Raw genomic sequence first — 14,502 nt, forward strand, 5'->3', positions numbered from 1 at the left:
CAAGTCATATTCTGTCTCAACAATTTCTTCTCATAGGCCATGTGGTTCTCTGTCTTCCACATGTTGATTCTTGAATCTCACTCATGATTCTTGTCTTTTCCTCTTTTACCAGCTAAGAGCTTCACCTAGGGAGCAAACAAAATATACAGCTTTATTGCCTCTTCGCCGTAAGTATTGCTTCAAATACCTTGACAATGTGCCTGCTTTCTTCCCATTTTTTCTTTCTTCATTTTGTTCCTTTCTTCCCCCTCTCTCTTCGCTATCCTCATCCTTCCCCATTTTTCTCTATCTATCTATCTTAAGTGTTCTTGAGAGTCTTAACTACAATCCAAGATACCATGACTTCTGGTTCTGAATCAGTTGTCAGCTTCACTGCCCTGTCACCACAGCCTTTAGCAAATAGTAAGTTGCAGCCAGATACACTTTTACTCAATTAAAATAAATACTTTTTCAGTTTGAGACTGCCATACATATAGTGTGCACTGACCTGGGGTGCCTGCCCACCGAATTTTTTGCCGCCCATTAATAGGACCCAAGGATTTTTCAATTTTATTAGACCACCAATTGTAGAACACATTGCTTGGGCAAGTTTGACTTTTGGCAGTTTCTACCAACACCCAAGACCATAACACCTATCAGATCCCTCCTACTTTAGAGATTTTCTTTATATCCATCCCTGTAGTATGCTCTTGCTGCTGTGTATAGCCCAATTATCTTTCCAAATTTCAGCTACACACTGTGTGAGTTTGTTATATATAAAAATCACAGTAGACATAAATGAGAAGTGTGAACCATCATCCAGAAGCAAGGCATAAAACACTCTTAAGTTGGTTAAAAACAAACCACTGAGCATTTGGGTTTGAGCTCTTTAGTTGTGACCACACAGCATTATACAATTTTAAGTCTATTTTCTGTTCTGTAGTTCATTTATTCTTCTTCCATCTTCTAATTATTCTATGCCCTTAGTTATTTATTTGGATGTTAGAATCTTTTCTGTAAAGTAAAAAAAAAAAAGTATTATTTAATTCAGTAAAGAAACACTAAAAAGGTTTTTAAACTTTGGAAATTTCTGAGTTGTTTGTTTAGTGTTATATAAATATTGGTTTTGATGACTCTGACTCATTTGCTAAACTATTAATTCTTCACAGAGTCAAGAATAGTTTAAAATATTTTCTAAAATTGACAAATAACATTTAAAATGTTTAATTCACAAAAGTAATGCATTCATTGTTGAGATAGTTTTGAGAATAAAATAATATTTTTTCATTTTAAGTATTTTATCTAGTTTTCAGATGTATCTGCTCATACAGTACAACAGAAGATATGTAGAGGCATTATTTTCATCTGTCGATGTACTTGCTACATCTATTAAGTGACTTCTTCAGTACTAAATAGTTCTCGATTCAGAGCAATCATCAGACATGCACTTGCTTTGTGTAAAGTAATATTCACTTGTAAAACTCAGTGTACTTTGGTGAATGATTTAATGTTTCAGGTTGTTAGAAACCACCAATGATATGATAAACAAACACATATCACAACTAATGTGATTCTGACTCTCTAATTCATTTCACAGCTATCCACCTAGCAGAACACAAGAAGAAATGAAAAACAGAACATCTGTGGGGGAGTTTATCCTTTTGGGATTAACAAATGACCCAAAACTAAACATCTTGGTTTTCATATTTCTATTTCTCACTTATATTTTGAGCATTACTGGAAATCTGACCATAATTACTCTCACTCTGGTAGAGTCACAACTCAAGACGCCCATGTACTTCTTTCTTCGGAATTTCTCTTTCCTAGAAATCTCCTTTACCACAGTTTGCATTCCTCGGTTCCTTGTGAGCATTGTGACGGGGGATAGGACCATCTCCTATAATTCTTGCATGGCCCAGGTGTTCTTCTTCATACTCCTGGGTTCGATTGAATTTTTCCTTCTGGCTGCTATGTCCTATGACCGCTATGTGGCTATCTGTAAGCCCTTGCATTATACCACAATAATGAGCAGCAGGGTCTGCGTCCAGCTCGTAATCAGCTCTTGGCTGGCTGGATTTCTCATCATCTTCCCACCTGTGATCATGGGGCTCCAACTGGACTTCTGTGACTCCAACATCATTGACCACTTTGCCTGCGACTCCTCTCCCATGTTGCTCATCTCCTGCACAGACACAGCCTTCCTGGAGCTCTTGGCATTCTTCCTGGCAATATTCACTCTCATGGTAACATTAACATTAGTGATTCTCTCCTATCTCTTCATCCTTAAGACAATCCTAAGAATCCCTTCTGCTGAGCAAAGGAAAAAGGCCTTTTCTACCTGTTCCTCCCACATGATTGTTGTCTCCATTTCCTATGGAAGCTGTATATTCATGTATGTCAAAACTTCTGCAAAAGAAGGAGTGGCTTTGACTAAGGGTGTAGCGGTCCTCAACACCTCTGTGGCCCCAATGCTGAATCCTTTTATTTACTCCCTTAGAAACAAACAAGTGAAAGAATCCTTTAAGAACTTGGTCAAAAAATGTGTGTCAAATAAAATTTAATGATAAAGAAATTCACTGCTTCAGTTTTTAAAAGAGCATTATATGCAATGTGTATTTTATATACTGTATTTCCCCATCCACTGCTGTATTCAACATAGCTGAGTGTTTTCATCTTGTCCATTTCCGCTTAACTTGACACAGTTATCATTTTAAAATTTAGATGTCCCTTAAATTTTCTGAGTGTGACTGATTTGATGCCACCAAAACAGGAATAACATTTTAAAAGGATGAATTTATTTTCAAAGAACTTATCATTTGAGCGACAAGCAAAAGCTAAGAAAAAAAAAAAAACAAGTAACTGTGAAAAATCATTTTCCCACCATCTAAGCATTAATTGAAATGAACTCTCGAATGAAACCATGTTTCTTATCTCTGCTGTATCTCCAAAGGTCTATTCATATTAAATATGGCCTTGTGTGAGTCAGTGCATTGGTGTTATTTCTTCGTTATTTGTTCCACCCTTTATCATTGCAGTGTGTGGTACTTGATGCTTTTTTTGGCTCAAATTCCAAGAGTTGCTATAAAAACTACTGGGAACCAAGAGATGATTCAGCAGTTAAGAGCACTACCTGCTCATCCTGAGTTCAATTTCCAGCAACCACGAGATGGCTCAGAACCATGTAGTGGGATCTGGTGCCCTCTTCTGGCATAAAGTCATACATGCAGATAGAGCACTCATACACATAAAATAAATACATCTTTTAAAAAATAATTACTATGGTTCACAAACCCTGGCCATGAGGCATACTTATGTTGATTTGCTAGCGCCGAACTTTAAAATCACCTAAAGCTTCCTTGGAATGAGCTCTATCTATCTGTTTCCTGATATATGGATTTCTCTAACAGTGAAAACTAATATTTTTTCTATGCCCCAGGTAGTTCTCAAATTCCTGGCATACTCATAATATCTTACGTTGTTTTCCAATATTTCTATGGTTTAATCTTTATTAAAGTATTGACTTTTCATAGACTTTGAAAGATGTGGGGCAAAGAATGTTTGCTAAATACACTGATACACTGATTTGCATTTTTCCTATGAAAGATTATTAGGATGTGTGGGGGTGTAACCAACCTGCTCAGTCTGGTATAATATTACTTGTACATATACATTTTTAATAATCAATAAGTGAAAATTAAAAAATTATTCCTTAAAACAGCATAAAAAAGTGAAAATAAGCCGGGCGGTGGTGGCACACGCCTTTAATCCCAGCACTTGGGAGGCAGAGGCAGGCGGATCTCTGTGAGTTCGAGACCAGCCTGGTCTACAAGAGCTAGTTCCAGGACAGGAACCAAAAGCTACGGAGAAACCCTGTCTCGAAAAATCCAAAAAAAAAAAGTGAAAATAATAACTCTGGGTAACTTTACTGAGAAATGATGAGGTAAGAAACCCAGAACTAATATTTTCATGACAAAATTTAGCTGCTTTTTCTTCACTGGCTCCTTTCTAGACTTTTTTTTTTTAGATTAGATTCTAGAGTTTAGAAAATTGGTTTGGAGTCAAACATAGAAGCTTAGGCCTTTAATCTCAGCACTCAGGAGCAGAGGAAGGTAAATATCGACAGTTGGAGGCCAGCCTAGTCTACATAGCAAGTTACAGGACAGCCAGGGCTACATAATAGACCTACTCCATCTGAAAAATTCTTGATTATGTCAATATTTCTAGCTTAATGGTTTGTTCAGTTTGACCACTGATCTTTGGAGTTCCCTGATCTAGCATTCTTTTCTTTAACCCAGTTATAAATATTTAGCTTGATGATGGACAAAGAGATCATTTCATGAATATTTCCTGAAACAATGGTTTTAACAAAGTAGATATGGTGTTCTCCAAGGGAATGTTTTTCTTAGAACTTCAGCTCAATCTACTTTCTTTAAGGTTCATGTTAATATAAAAGAAAGAAGGATGTCATCAAGAAAATGAAAATCAGCAAATAGTGGCAAGGATATAGGAGGGTGAATCCTCATACTTTTTTTTTTTTGATTTTCGAGACAGGGTTTCCTTATACATTCTTACGGGAATGTAAATTAGTCCTGATACTATAGAAATTAACATGGACATTAGTGGAAAAACCTTGAAATTTGAGCTAATATGTGATTCACCTGTACAATCCCTGGGTACTCAAATGAAGGAACCTAAACTCATATACAACAGAGATCCCTGCATGTCTGTGGACTGTTCACATTTACAAAGTCACAGATTCAACCAGGATGTCCTTCAACAGAAAAATAAAGAAAAATGTGGCATAGCATATGGAGTATTATTTAACCATTAATATTTATGAAAATACTTTTTCAGGAAAATGGTAGAACTAGATGTCATCAAATTAAATGAAATGAACTATCTTGGAAAGACAGGAATCCCAGTTTTCTTCCCATATTCAGAATCGAATCTTGTTTTGTTTTAGCTGAGACTTGAAAGTAGGAGGACTTTTTGGGGAAGGGGAGAGGGACAGTGAGAGACTAAAGGAGACAAAAGAGGGTAATAAAAAAATAAAAGTGTACAAATTACATTATACACTTGTATGAAGATTACATATTGAATTTCATTACTTCAGACAAATAATATACAAATAATTTTTTAAAAAATCAAATCAAAAAATGTCTGAATGTTAATGAGTACATCCACTGACTAAAGTTCGGGATTCTATGACTAATATTAATATACGCATGACATAGCTTCCCCAGCTAAACTCAGCCTCATGTGACCCACGCGTCTGACACTTTACTTCAGCTCCACAAACACTCTCTGTTATCCCAACTATTGAGTACTGTTTTATCTTGATCATTGCAAAGTATGAATCACAGGCTCGCATTCCCATGATTTCTATGCATGTATTCACTGGAAACCTAGAATGTATGATGCTAATGAATTATCTAAATTTAATAGAGAAAAAACTAGTCTTGTATCAGACTTCTCATTGTATTGTCTCTAAATCTTCAATGGTTCTCGGTTTACTTTGCGAAGGCTTGGCTGCTTCTCAAATTCACTCAGCTAGAACTCAATGTCTTTCCCAATGTCCTTCACATCTTCACTGAAAAGTCATCTATTCGTTTTGATTTGTGGTATGGTTTCTCCAGTTGGAATTTGTTTTAGGACATAGTTATGTTCCAGTTCTTCAATTCATGTTTTGCTAAATTCTCCTTAATAACCAAAGTGAGTGTATGCTCACTCACAATATTAGTTGAGGGGATAATTTGAGGCAATTTTTGCAGCCAGCAATCTGTCCATCAGCAGTCTTTTTCTTTGTTTCATGTGAAGCCCAACCTCACAGATGACATTCTACATTCCTACAATGCATAATGGCTCCCAAGGGAACCAGACTAAAGGGCTGCCAAAATTAATTAGGCAGACAAGCACTTGTTTTTCTGTCTCTGGGGATGTGTATGCTGTTTCTCTTTCACAGATTCCTCTAGTATTATATTCCAAAACATGCAAAATGTATCTGTAGCTTTGGGGGAGACTTTTGGAAAGCTTTATGACTAAACTATATAAGAAAAGTCAAAATATATACAGCATTTGTATGACATGACAAAAATTTTGGAAGTATGGTGACTCAATTTTTCTCATTCTTACTAATTGAAGTTTAAATTATGAATAGATGATTTATAATAATGAAGAACCTTCAAAGTGCCAAATTTTAATAATTAAGTGACTTTACAAAAGTGACTTATCTGATAAAAGGGATAAAAGTGAAATAACATTTATTACCTAAAACAATATATTCCTTTATTACAGATAACAAGCAAAGTAATTTGGGACTATGCCTGGAGAAAGATGGAACTGGGCATGGATGTAGTCTATATCTACACTGGCATTTACCTTTATAAATCAAAGAAATCAACTATTTTTATTATGTAGTAGAGACATTCTGTCAACTCTTGCCTTCGTGTGTCTGCCTAGATAACTCTCAATTTGTTGCAGCATAGTTGAGATATATACACCACCAGCCTCACAAGGGAGAACATTTTCCTAGTTAGCTTAAAAAAAAAACTTTACAGGGTGCTTTCTGTTATGCTAGAGAGGATGTGGAACAAGAGGAACACTCCCCCACTGCTGGTAGAAGTGCAAACTTGTACAACCACGTTAGAAATCAATATGGTCATTTCTCAGAAAATTGGGAATCAATCTACCTCAAGACCCAGCTATAACACTCGAGCATATACCCAAGGGAAGCTCAATTATACCACAAGAACACTTGCTCAGCTATATTCATAGCAGCATTATTCATAATAGCCGGAACCTGAAAATAACCTAGATGCCCCTCAACCAAAGAATGGATAAAGAAAATGTGGTACATAGCCAGAAGGTTGTGGTGCACGCCTTTAATCCCAGCACTCGGGAGGCAGAGGCAGGCAGATCTCTGTGAGTTCAAGGCCAACCTGATCTACAAAGTGAGTTCCGGGACAGCCAGAGCTAAACAGTGAAACTTTGTCTTGAAAAACCAAAAAGGGAAGGAAGGAAGGAAGGAAGGGAGGGAGGGAGGGAGGGAGGGAGGGAGGGAGGGAGGGAGGGAGGGAGGGAGGGAGGGAGGGAGGGGAAGGAGGGAGGAAATGTAGTGCATTTTCATAATGGAGTATTACTCAACTGTTAAAAATAATGTCATCAGGAAACTTGAAGGCAAGTGGGGTAACCCAGACCCAGAGAGACAAACATGTTATGTACTCACTCATAAGTGGATATTAGCTGTAAAGTAAAGGATAATCAAGCTACTACATACTACAGCCCCACAGAGATTAGGTAACAAGAAGGGCCCAGAGGAATAATCATGTATTTCCTTGGTAAGGGGAAATAGAAGAAATCTCCTGAGTAGACTGGGGTTCGTGGGGATGGGAACATGAGGGGTCAGGTTGCGGGGCACAATAGATAGGGAGAGTAATGAAATAGATGTCTTGATTGGGGGAGCATTTCAGGTCAGGTAGACACCTGGTACAAGGGAAACTCCCACAAATCTACAAGGATAACCCCCACCTAAGACTTCTAGCAATAGTGGATGGGCAGTCTGAAGTGGTTATCTACTGTAAACAGATTAGACTACCCTAATTGTCATCAGAGAGCCTTCGTCCATAACTAGTGGAAGCAGATGCAGAGATCCACATCCAAGCATTGGACTGAGCCTGTGGAATCCTCTTGAGGAGAGCGAAAAAGGATTATACGAGAAAGGGAGTCAGGGTCATCACAAAGGAACCCACAAAAGCAACTGGCCCGCTCATAGGAGCTCATAGACCATGGACCAATGGCTAGAGGGCTTGTATGGGACCTTCTTAGGCCCTCTGTCTGTGTATGACGGTTGTGTGGCTTGGTCTACTTGTGGTACTCCTAGAAGTGGGAGTGGGGCCTGTCCCTGATATTTTGGCTGGATTTTGGATACCTGTTCCTAATGCTGGGTTGCCTTATCCAGTCTTAATACAAGGGGAGGTGTTTAGTCCTACCTCAACTTGATAGGCCATGCTTTGTTGGCACCCATGGGAGGCCTGCCCCTTTCTGAACAGAGGAGGAGGGTGGATTGTGGAAGGGGGCCGAGGGAAGTGTGGGAGGGAATGAAGGGAGGAGGGGAAACTGTGGTCAGGATATAAAATAAGTGAAAAAATAATTAAAAATTAAATAAATAAAACTCCAAAATTTAAAAAAAAAAACCTTTATAACTCAAAAAATAATTTCCATTCGCTGTCATCCAAAATGCGTGACAGATAACTATCAAAGTGGGAATAAAATACATTTGATTTATAAAATAGGTAGATCATTTCCATAACTAACAACTTTGGCTATTGTACATATTTATACATTATTATATTTATGCCCTGGCAATGCTGAAGCATGCATGAGCAGCCCATATATGGTGGTTCTATTGAACTTATCCATATTGGGTATTATGATCTAAGTTGATGAGAACAACTGACTAGGTCTCTTCTCCAGAGGGCACCAGATCTCATTACACATGGTTGTGAGTCACCATGTAGTTGCAAGGAATTGAACTCAGGACCTTTGAAAGAGCAAGCAGTGTTCTTAACTGCTGAGCCATCTCTCCAGTCTAACAACTTTGGCTACAAGCTTTCAATTCAATTAGATAACTAGTTTGCCATTTTTTCTAATATAGTTTTCACATTTTCTAATTATTTCTTTTATTTAGAAATCATAATATAATTGCATAATTTCCCTCTTCTTGTTTAATACATCTAGTAAAAATGTGAACCCAGAGTAAAAACACAATCCACATATTTGAAATACTATCAGTAGATTCCAGTTTTTTATCCTCAGACCTATCAGAATCCAGAGCTTAGCCATAGCAAATACAGCATAAATTGTAGAATTTATTGGCATGGAATTACAGATGACTTTTAGCAGGCATATGCCAACAAAGCAAAAAGCAAGTGCACGTGGCAAAAATACTCCCGCAACTCAAGAACAATGGCAATGGGTTTTTGATCCTACTGCACGTACTGGCTTTGTGGGAGCCTAGGTAGTTTGGATGCTCACCTTACTAGACCTGGATGGAGGTGGGTGGTCCTTAGACTTCCCACAGGGCAGAGAATCCTGATTGATCTTTGGGCTGAGGAGGGAGGGAGACTTGATCAGGGGAGGGGGAGGGAAATGGGAGGCGGTGGCGGGGAAGAGGCAGAAATCTTTAAGAAATAAAAAAAAAATAATTAATTAAAAAAAATGCTCCCGCAAAACTAAGACGCTCCCACAAAGGTAGTCTCATAAACTGTCCAGAGGCCAACAACAACTAACACAAACCCAGAGCCTATTTCACAACACCTTATGTTATAAACTGAGTTTTGCTCACCAACTCCCGGAGTCTGTGTCATAGTATTCTGTGTCCACTAAACCCCTGTCCCCAGGGCAGATGGGAGCAATTAGGGATAATGACCAGGATGACTGAGAGTTATCAGTTGTGATATTCTCCTTTTTCCTGGTAACACACCTATAGACTGTAAGTGGAAACATGAGCATCATTACACTGGCCCTGTCAAATGTTCACTGCAAACTCCCATGTATTTCTTTCTCAGAAATTTCTCTTTCTTAGAAATCTCATTTACAACAGTCTGCATTCCAAGATTTCTAACCAGCATTGCTACAGGGAACACAGCTATTTTTTTTTTCTGGTTTTTCGAGACAGGGTTTCTCTGTGGTTTTGGAGCCTGTCCTGGAACTAGCTCTTGTAGACCAGGCTGGTCTCGAACTCACAGAGATCCACCTGCCTCTGCCTCCCAAGTGCTGGGATTAAAGGCGTGAGCCACCACCGCCCGGCGCACAAGCAATTTTTGGATCCTTCTGGAAGTGACAGAGTTTTTTCTACAGGCTGCAGTGTCCTATGATCATTATGTGGCCATCTGCAAACCTCTGAACTATACAACTACCATTAGCAACAAAGTCTGCAGTTGACTCGTAATTGCCTCCTGGTCAGCTGATTTCCTCATCATTCCCCCAGTGATCATAGGCCTCCAGCTGGAATTCTGTGACTCTAACATCATCAATCACTTCATCTGAAACTCCTCTTGCATGCTGCAGGTCGTTTGCACAGATACAGAGATTCTAGAGCTGATGGTATTTTTCTTAGCAGTGTTAACTCTCATAGTAACTTTGGCTTTGGTGATTCTCTCCTACACACTCATCCTTAGAACAATGCTGCAGATAGTCTGCACAGCAAAGGAGAAAGACCTTTTCCACGTGTTCTTCCCACATGATTGTGATTTCCATTTCATACAGAAGCTGCACTTTTATGTGTGCAGAAACATCTTCTAAAGAAGGTATGACTCCATTGCTCCCACGCAGAGTCCTTTTGTTTACTTCTTAAGGAACCAGCAGCTTAAACATATAACAACTTCACCAAAAACTGGTGTCATTCTACAAACACCAATCATTATAAAAATCACAAACAGCCGGGCAGTGGTGGTGCACACCTTTAATCCCAGCACTCGGGAGACAGAGGCAGGTGGATCTCTGTGAGTTTGAGACCAATCTGGTCTACAAGAGTTAGTTCCAGGTCAGGCTCCAAAGCTACAGAAAAACCCTGTCTTGAAAAAAAAAGAAATTACAAATGTACCACAAATGGATAAAAGTACTTTCTAGATGATGGGTATATATACACAAATTAATAAACACCAAAATTTATGAACACATAGAGCTTGCTTGTGGGAATAAGTTACCCACATTAAACAGATGTAATAAAAAAGAAATGGCCTAATAAGTTGGTAAGTGGTAGATGCTTACCAAAGAAAGTTTTATAGTATATAGAAGGAGTGATGAGTGCAATTCATAGTAAGTGCCCTGTTCTAACACTTCACACTCACTCTAAAATTTCTTTCTTGTACAGTTTTGTACATTCAAATCAATTTTATAGACTTGATGTTTTTATACTATCTATAAACTCGTTTTATGTTCAACTCTTTCATAGATGTCTAGCATTTTGAGGTTGTACATGGCACTTGCTTTCAAAAAGAAAAGATACATAAGACAAACCCAGTCTTCACAAACCTTGAATACAGTGAACGGGTTTACTATGACAGACTTCTCTTAAGTGGTAGGCTTTCAATGCATAAGAAAATCATTTTGTCACTTTCCACATCTAGGTGGGCTATAGTGAATGCTGCGGTTGGTTGTTTTTAAGTCTTTAGGCTCTTTTGGCTCTTTGGGGGTCCACAACCCAGCTCCCAAATAATTCACACACAGAGGCTTATTCCTAGTTATGAATGTCCAGCCTTAGCTTGGCTTGCTTATTTTAGGATAATTTTCCTAAATTATCCCAACTACCTTTTGCCTCTGGGTTTTTGTCTTTCTCCATTTCTGTATACCTTTCTTTCTTACTCCATTGCTGTGTAGCTGGGTGGCTGGCCCTGATGTCCTCCTTGCCTCCTTTTCTTACTCCTCTATATTATCTTCCCAGATTTCTTCTCTGCCTGCCAGCCCCACCTATCCTTTCTCTTGTCTTGCTATTGGCTGTTCAGCTCTTCATTAGACCAATCAGGTGTTTTAGACAGGCAAAGTAACACAGCTTCACAGAGTTAAACAAATGCAACATAAAAGAATGCAACACTTCTTTACACCATTAAACAAACATTCTACAACATAAACAAATGGAACACATCTTAAAATAATGTTCTACAGCAGAGTACCATCTTGAATGGGGCTGCTCTGAAAAGATAATCACAAGTTCAATAACCCCCGGGACACCGTTCCACAATCTATGAGAGACGACAGTGGGCAGTGGAAGGTCATAACTGGAAAGTGACAGCAGCATAGGCTCAAACTTTGAAGAGTGAGGTAGCCAGTGGTCCTGCCCTCTGGAAAAAAGAGAAAACCCCATCACATGAGAATAATGGTGAAGACTAACCCTCCTAAGGCCATGGCCAGATGACCCTAGAATTCTCAGTCTCAAGAGCTCTATCTTACATGTATAGCTCACTGCTGGCACTGAAACCTGTGAGCCCATATCCAGCAGGTCATTTCATTTCTGTAGCCTCCTGCCTAGTGTAGGGAGGTCCACTGCTGGGAAAAAACTAAGAACAGGGAGAGTTCTGAGTTCCATCAGTTCACCTGCTCCAGGCCAGATATCAGCTCTCTGTTTGCTTCCCCCACTCTCAAATGCACTGACAACACTACATGGGATGGATCTTAGCCATTCCAGGCACACAATTGGACAGTCTCTATGAATGAGAACCTGCTTAGCCCAGAGGTCACACTCATCAGGGTGACTGGTGCACAGTAAGAGTAGTTTCTAAAGTAAATGCAGCTAACACAGACCACTGTCTCTCGACAAACTTAGGCTCAGCACCAGCCTGAATGGTAATTGCTGCCAGAGGGACTAGCCTTCAGCAGCTCAGGAATTAAAGGGGAGCCATGGAGTCAGTTTTCCACACAAAACAAAAAAGGAAAAAATTAGCAGAATATCCTTTTGAAAGTAGGTTAGAATTAGTTACTAAATGATAAGACCATGAAGAACATGATAGAATAACTGATGTTGCGTGCAAAAATATTTGACTCATCTTGGGTTCTCTCAAGTTCTATTTTTTAAAATTATATTATTTTATTTTTGATTATATTTTATATTATATATATTTTATATTATTTTTTATTAATATTTTATATTATAGTTTAATTAGATAATTTTCCCTTTACTTTCTCTCCTCCAACTTCCCTTGTGCCTTTTTCCTCTCTTCCAAATTTATTATCTCCTTTTCTTTAATTGTTGGCTTTGCATTTTAATGTTTTTTATGTTTCAATTTTGTGACTTATTCAACTATTGGATTGGGCATCTTCTTTAGTCTTATTTTGGAAAAAATGAGCCTTCGTCTGGTATAGCTATTCCACTTCTTGGCACATACCCAAAGGACTCAGCATCCTACTCCACAGATACTTGTTCAGCCATGCTCATTGTTGCTCTATTCATAATATCTAAAAAATAAAAATATTCTTCAGTTGATGAGCATATGATGAAAATGTAGTGGACCTACACTATGTAATGCCATTTGGTTATAAATAAAAATAATAAATAAACATTAGACATAAATGAGTGGGATCAGAAAAGGTCATATTAAATGAGGCAAAGCCAGACCCAGGAAGATACACATCGCATGTTCTCCTTCATCAGAGGCCCCATCTCCAAATTTTCAAATGTGAGAACATATCGTGAAGCATCTACAAAACCTGTAGGAACTGTGGTTTTTGAATGGAATTGGCACCCACGAGTTCATAAGAAGCGGTACTAGTAGGGAGTGTGGCTTTGTTGGAGTGTGTACAGCCTTGTTGGAGGAAGAGTGTCACTGTGAAGACAGGCTTTGAGATACCATATATGCTCAAGATACCACCCAGAGACACAGTATACTTCCCATTGCCTTCTGATGAAAATGTAGCCAGCACCACATCTGCCTGCAGGCTGTCATACTCTCCACCATAGGAAAACCACACCAGATAAGAGAAGCTGTCTTTTGAGTTGTTATTCAGGGTTGCCTGAAAGTCTCCAAAGAGATTACAAGCTCTTGCAGTTGCCCTGGGTTACCCCCCCCCCAAGAAGTGGAAGGTAAGTCTTTATTGTTAAAGGCACCATGGACTCAGTGAGGAGCCCCAGCTAAAACTGACCTGAATGCCTCCTTCCTGAGGACTAGCTTTCAGGGTAGCATGTAAGATTCCAGAGGACAGAGGCAACCAAGAGTCCTGCCCAGTTATTATGCCTACAAACTACAGTAACTACCATCATGGTAACATAAGCCTAAGTGTGCAGTACCGACACACATACCTTGATGGGAACAAACAGCTTTCTCTTTGAACTTAAGACTGCTCAAAAAGAGGAAACGATGTCCAGTGCTAGAAACCTAACCAACTACTCACAGCTAGTGTTACCATGGGTCTTGGAGGAGAACCTACAACCACGATCTACACTGGTTTACCAGTATAATCCCTAACAACAATCTAAACAGTCGTCCTTGAGCCCACAGATATGAGAAGCCCTCAAACCTCGTCAAGAAAACTTCTCTTTAAGGACCTTGGTCTTCCCGCAGGGCAGGGAATTTGGACTGCTCTTCAGTATCGAGAGGGAGGGGGAAGGGAGTGGGGGGAGGAGAAGAGGAGTGGGGATAGGGGGAGGGAAGTGGGGGGAGGGCAATATTTGGGAGGAGGGGAGGGAAATGGGAAATGGGGAGCAGGTGGAAATTTTAATTAAAAAAGAATAAAAATAAATAAATAAGTAAAAAAAAAAAACTAAAAAAAAAAAAAACTAAAAAAAAAAAAAAGAAAACTTCTCTTTGTGATTCCATCTTATCACAATGGTCAAGATCAAAAACACTGTTGACGGCCGGGCGGTGGTGGCGCACGCCTTTAATCCCAGCACTCGGGAGGCAGAGGCAGGCGGATCTCTGTGAGTTCGAGACAAGCCTGGTCTACAAGAGCTAGTTCCAGGACAGGACAGGCTCCAAAGCTACAGAGAAACCCTGTCTCAAAAAACCAAAAAAAAAAAAAAAACACTGTTGA

General features: G+C 39.1%; 1 protein-coding gene and 1 pseudogene across 1 annotated transcript; both read left to right on the plus strand.

Moving 5' to 3' along the window:
• Positions 1 to 1,598: 1,598 nt before the first annotated feature.
• Positions 1,599 to 2,540, plus strand: LOC130866318 (olfactory receptor 6C76-like). The gene has a single exon (XM_057757656.1). It carries the CDS (start codon positions 1,605 to 1,607, stop codon positions 2,538 to 2,540), a length of 936 nt encoding a protein of 311 aa, XP_057613639.1. The 5' UTR covers positions 1,599 to 1,604.
• Positions 2,541 to 9,382: 6,842 nt separating this feature from the next.
• LOC130866196 (olfactory receptor 6C65-like) lies at positions 9,383 to 10,333 on the plus strand (annotated as a pseudogene).
• The last annotated feature ends 4,169 nt before the right edge of the window (positions 10,334 to 14,502 follow it).

Source organism: Chionomys nivalis, chromosome 25 (genome assembly GCF_950005125.1).
Source record: "Chionomys nivalis chromosome 25, mChiNiv1.1, whole genome shotgun sequence".
NCBI classification, from domain to species: Eukaryota; Metazoa; Chordata; class Mammalia; order Rodentia; family Cricetidae; genus Chionomys; species Chionomys nivalis.

Coding starts and splice junctions, on each gene's coding strand:
- LOC130866318 (XM_057757656.1), top strand. CDS start 1,605: ATGAAAAACAGAACATCTGTGGGGGAGTTTATCCTTTTGGGATTAACA.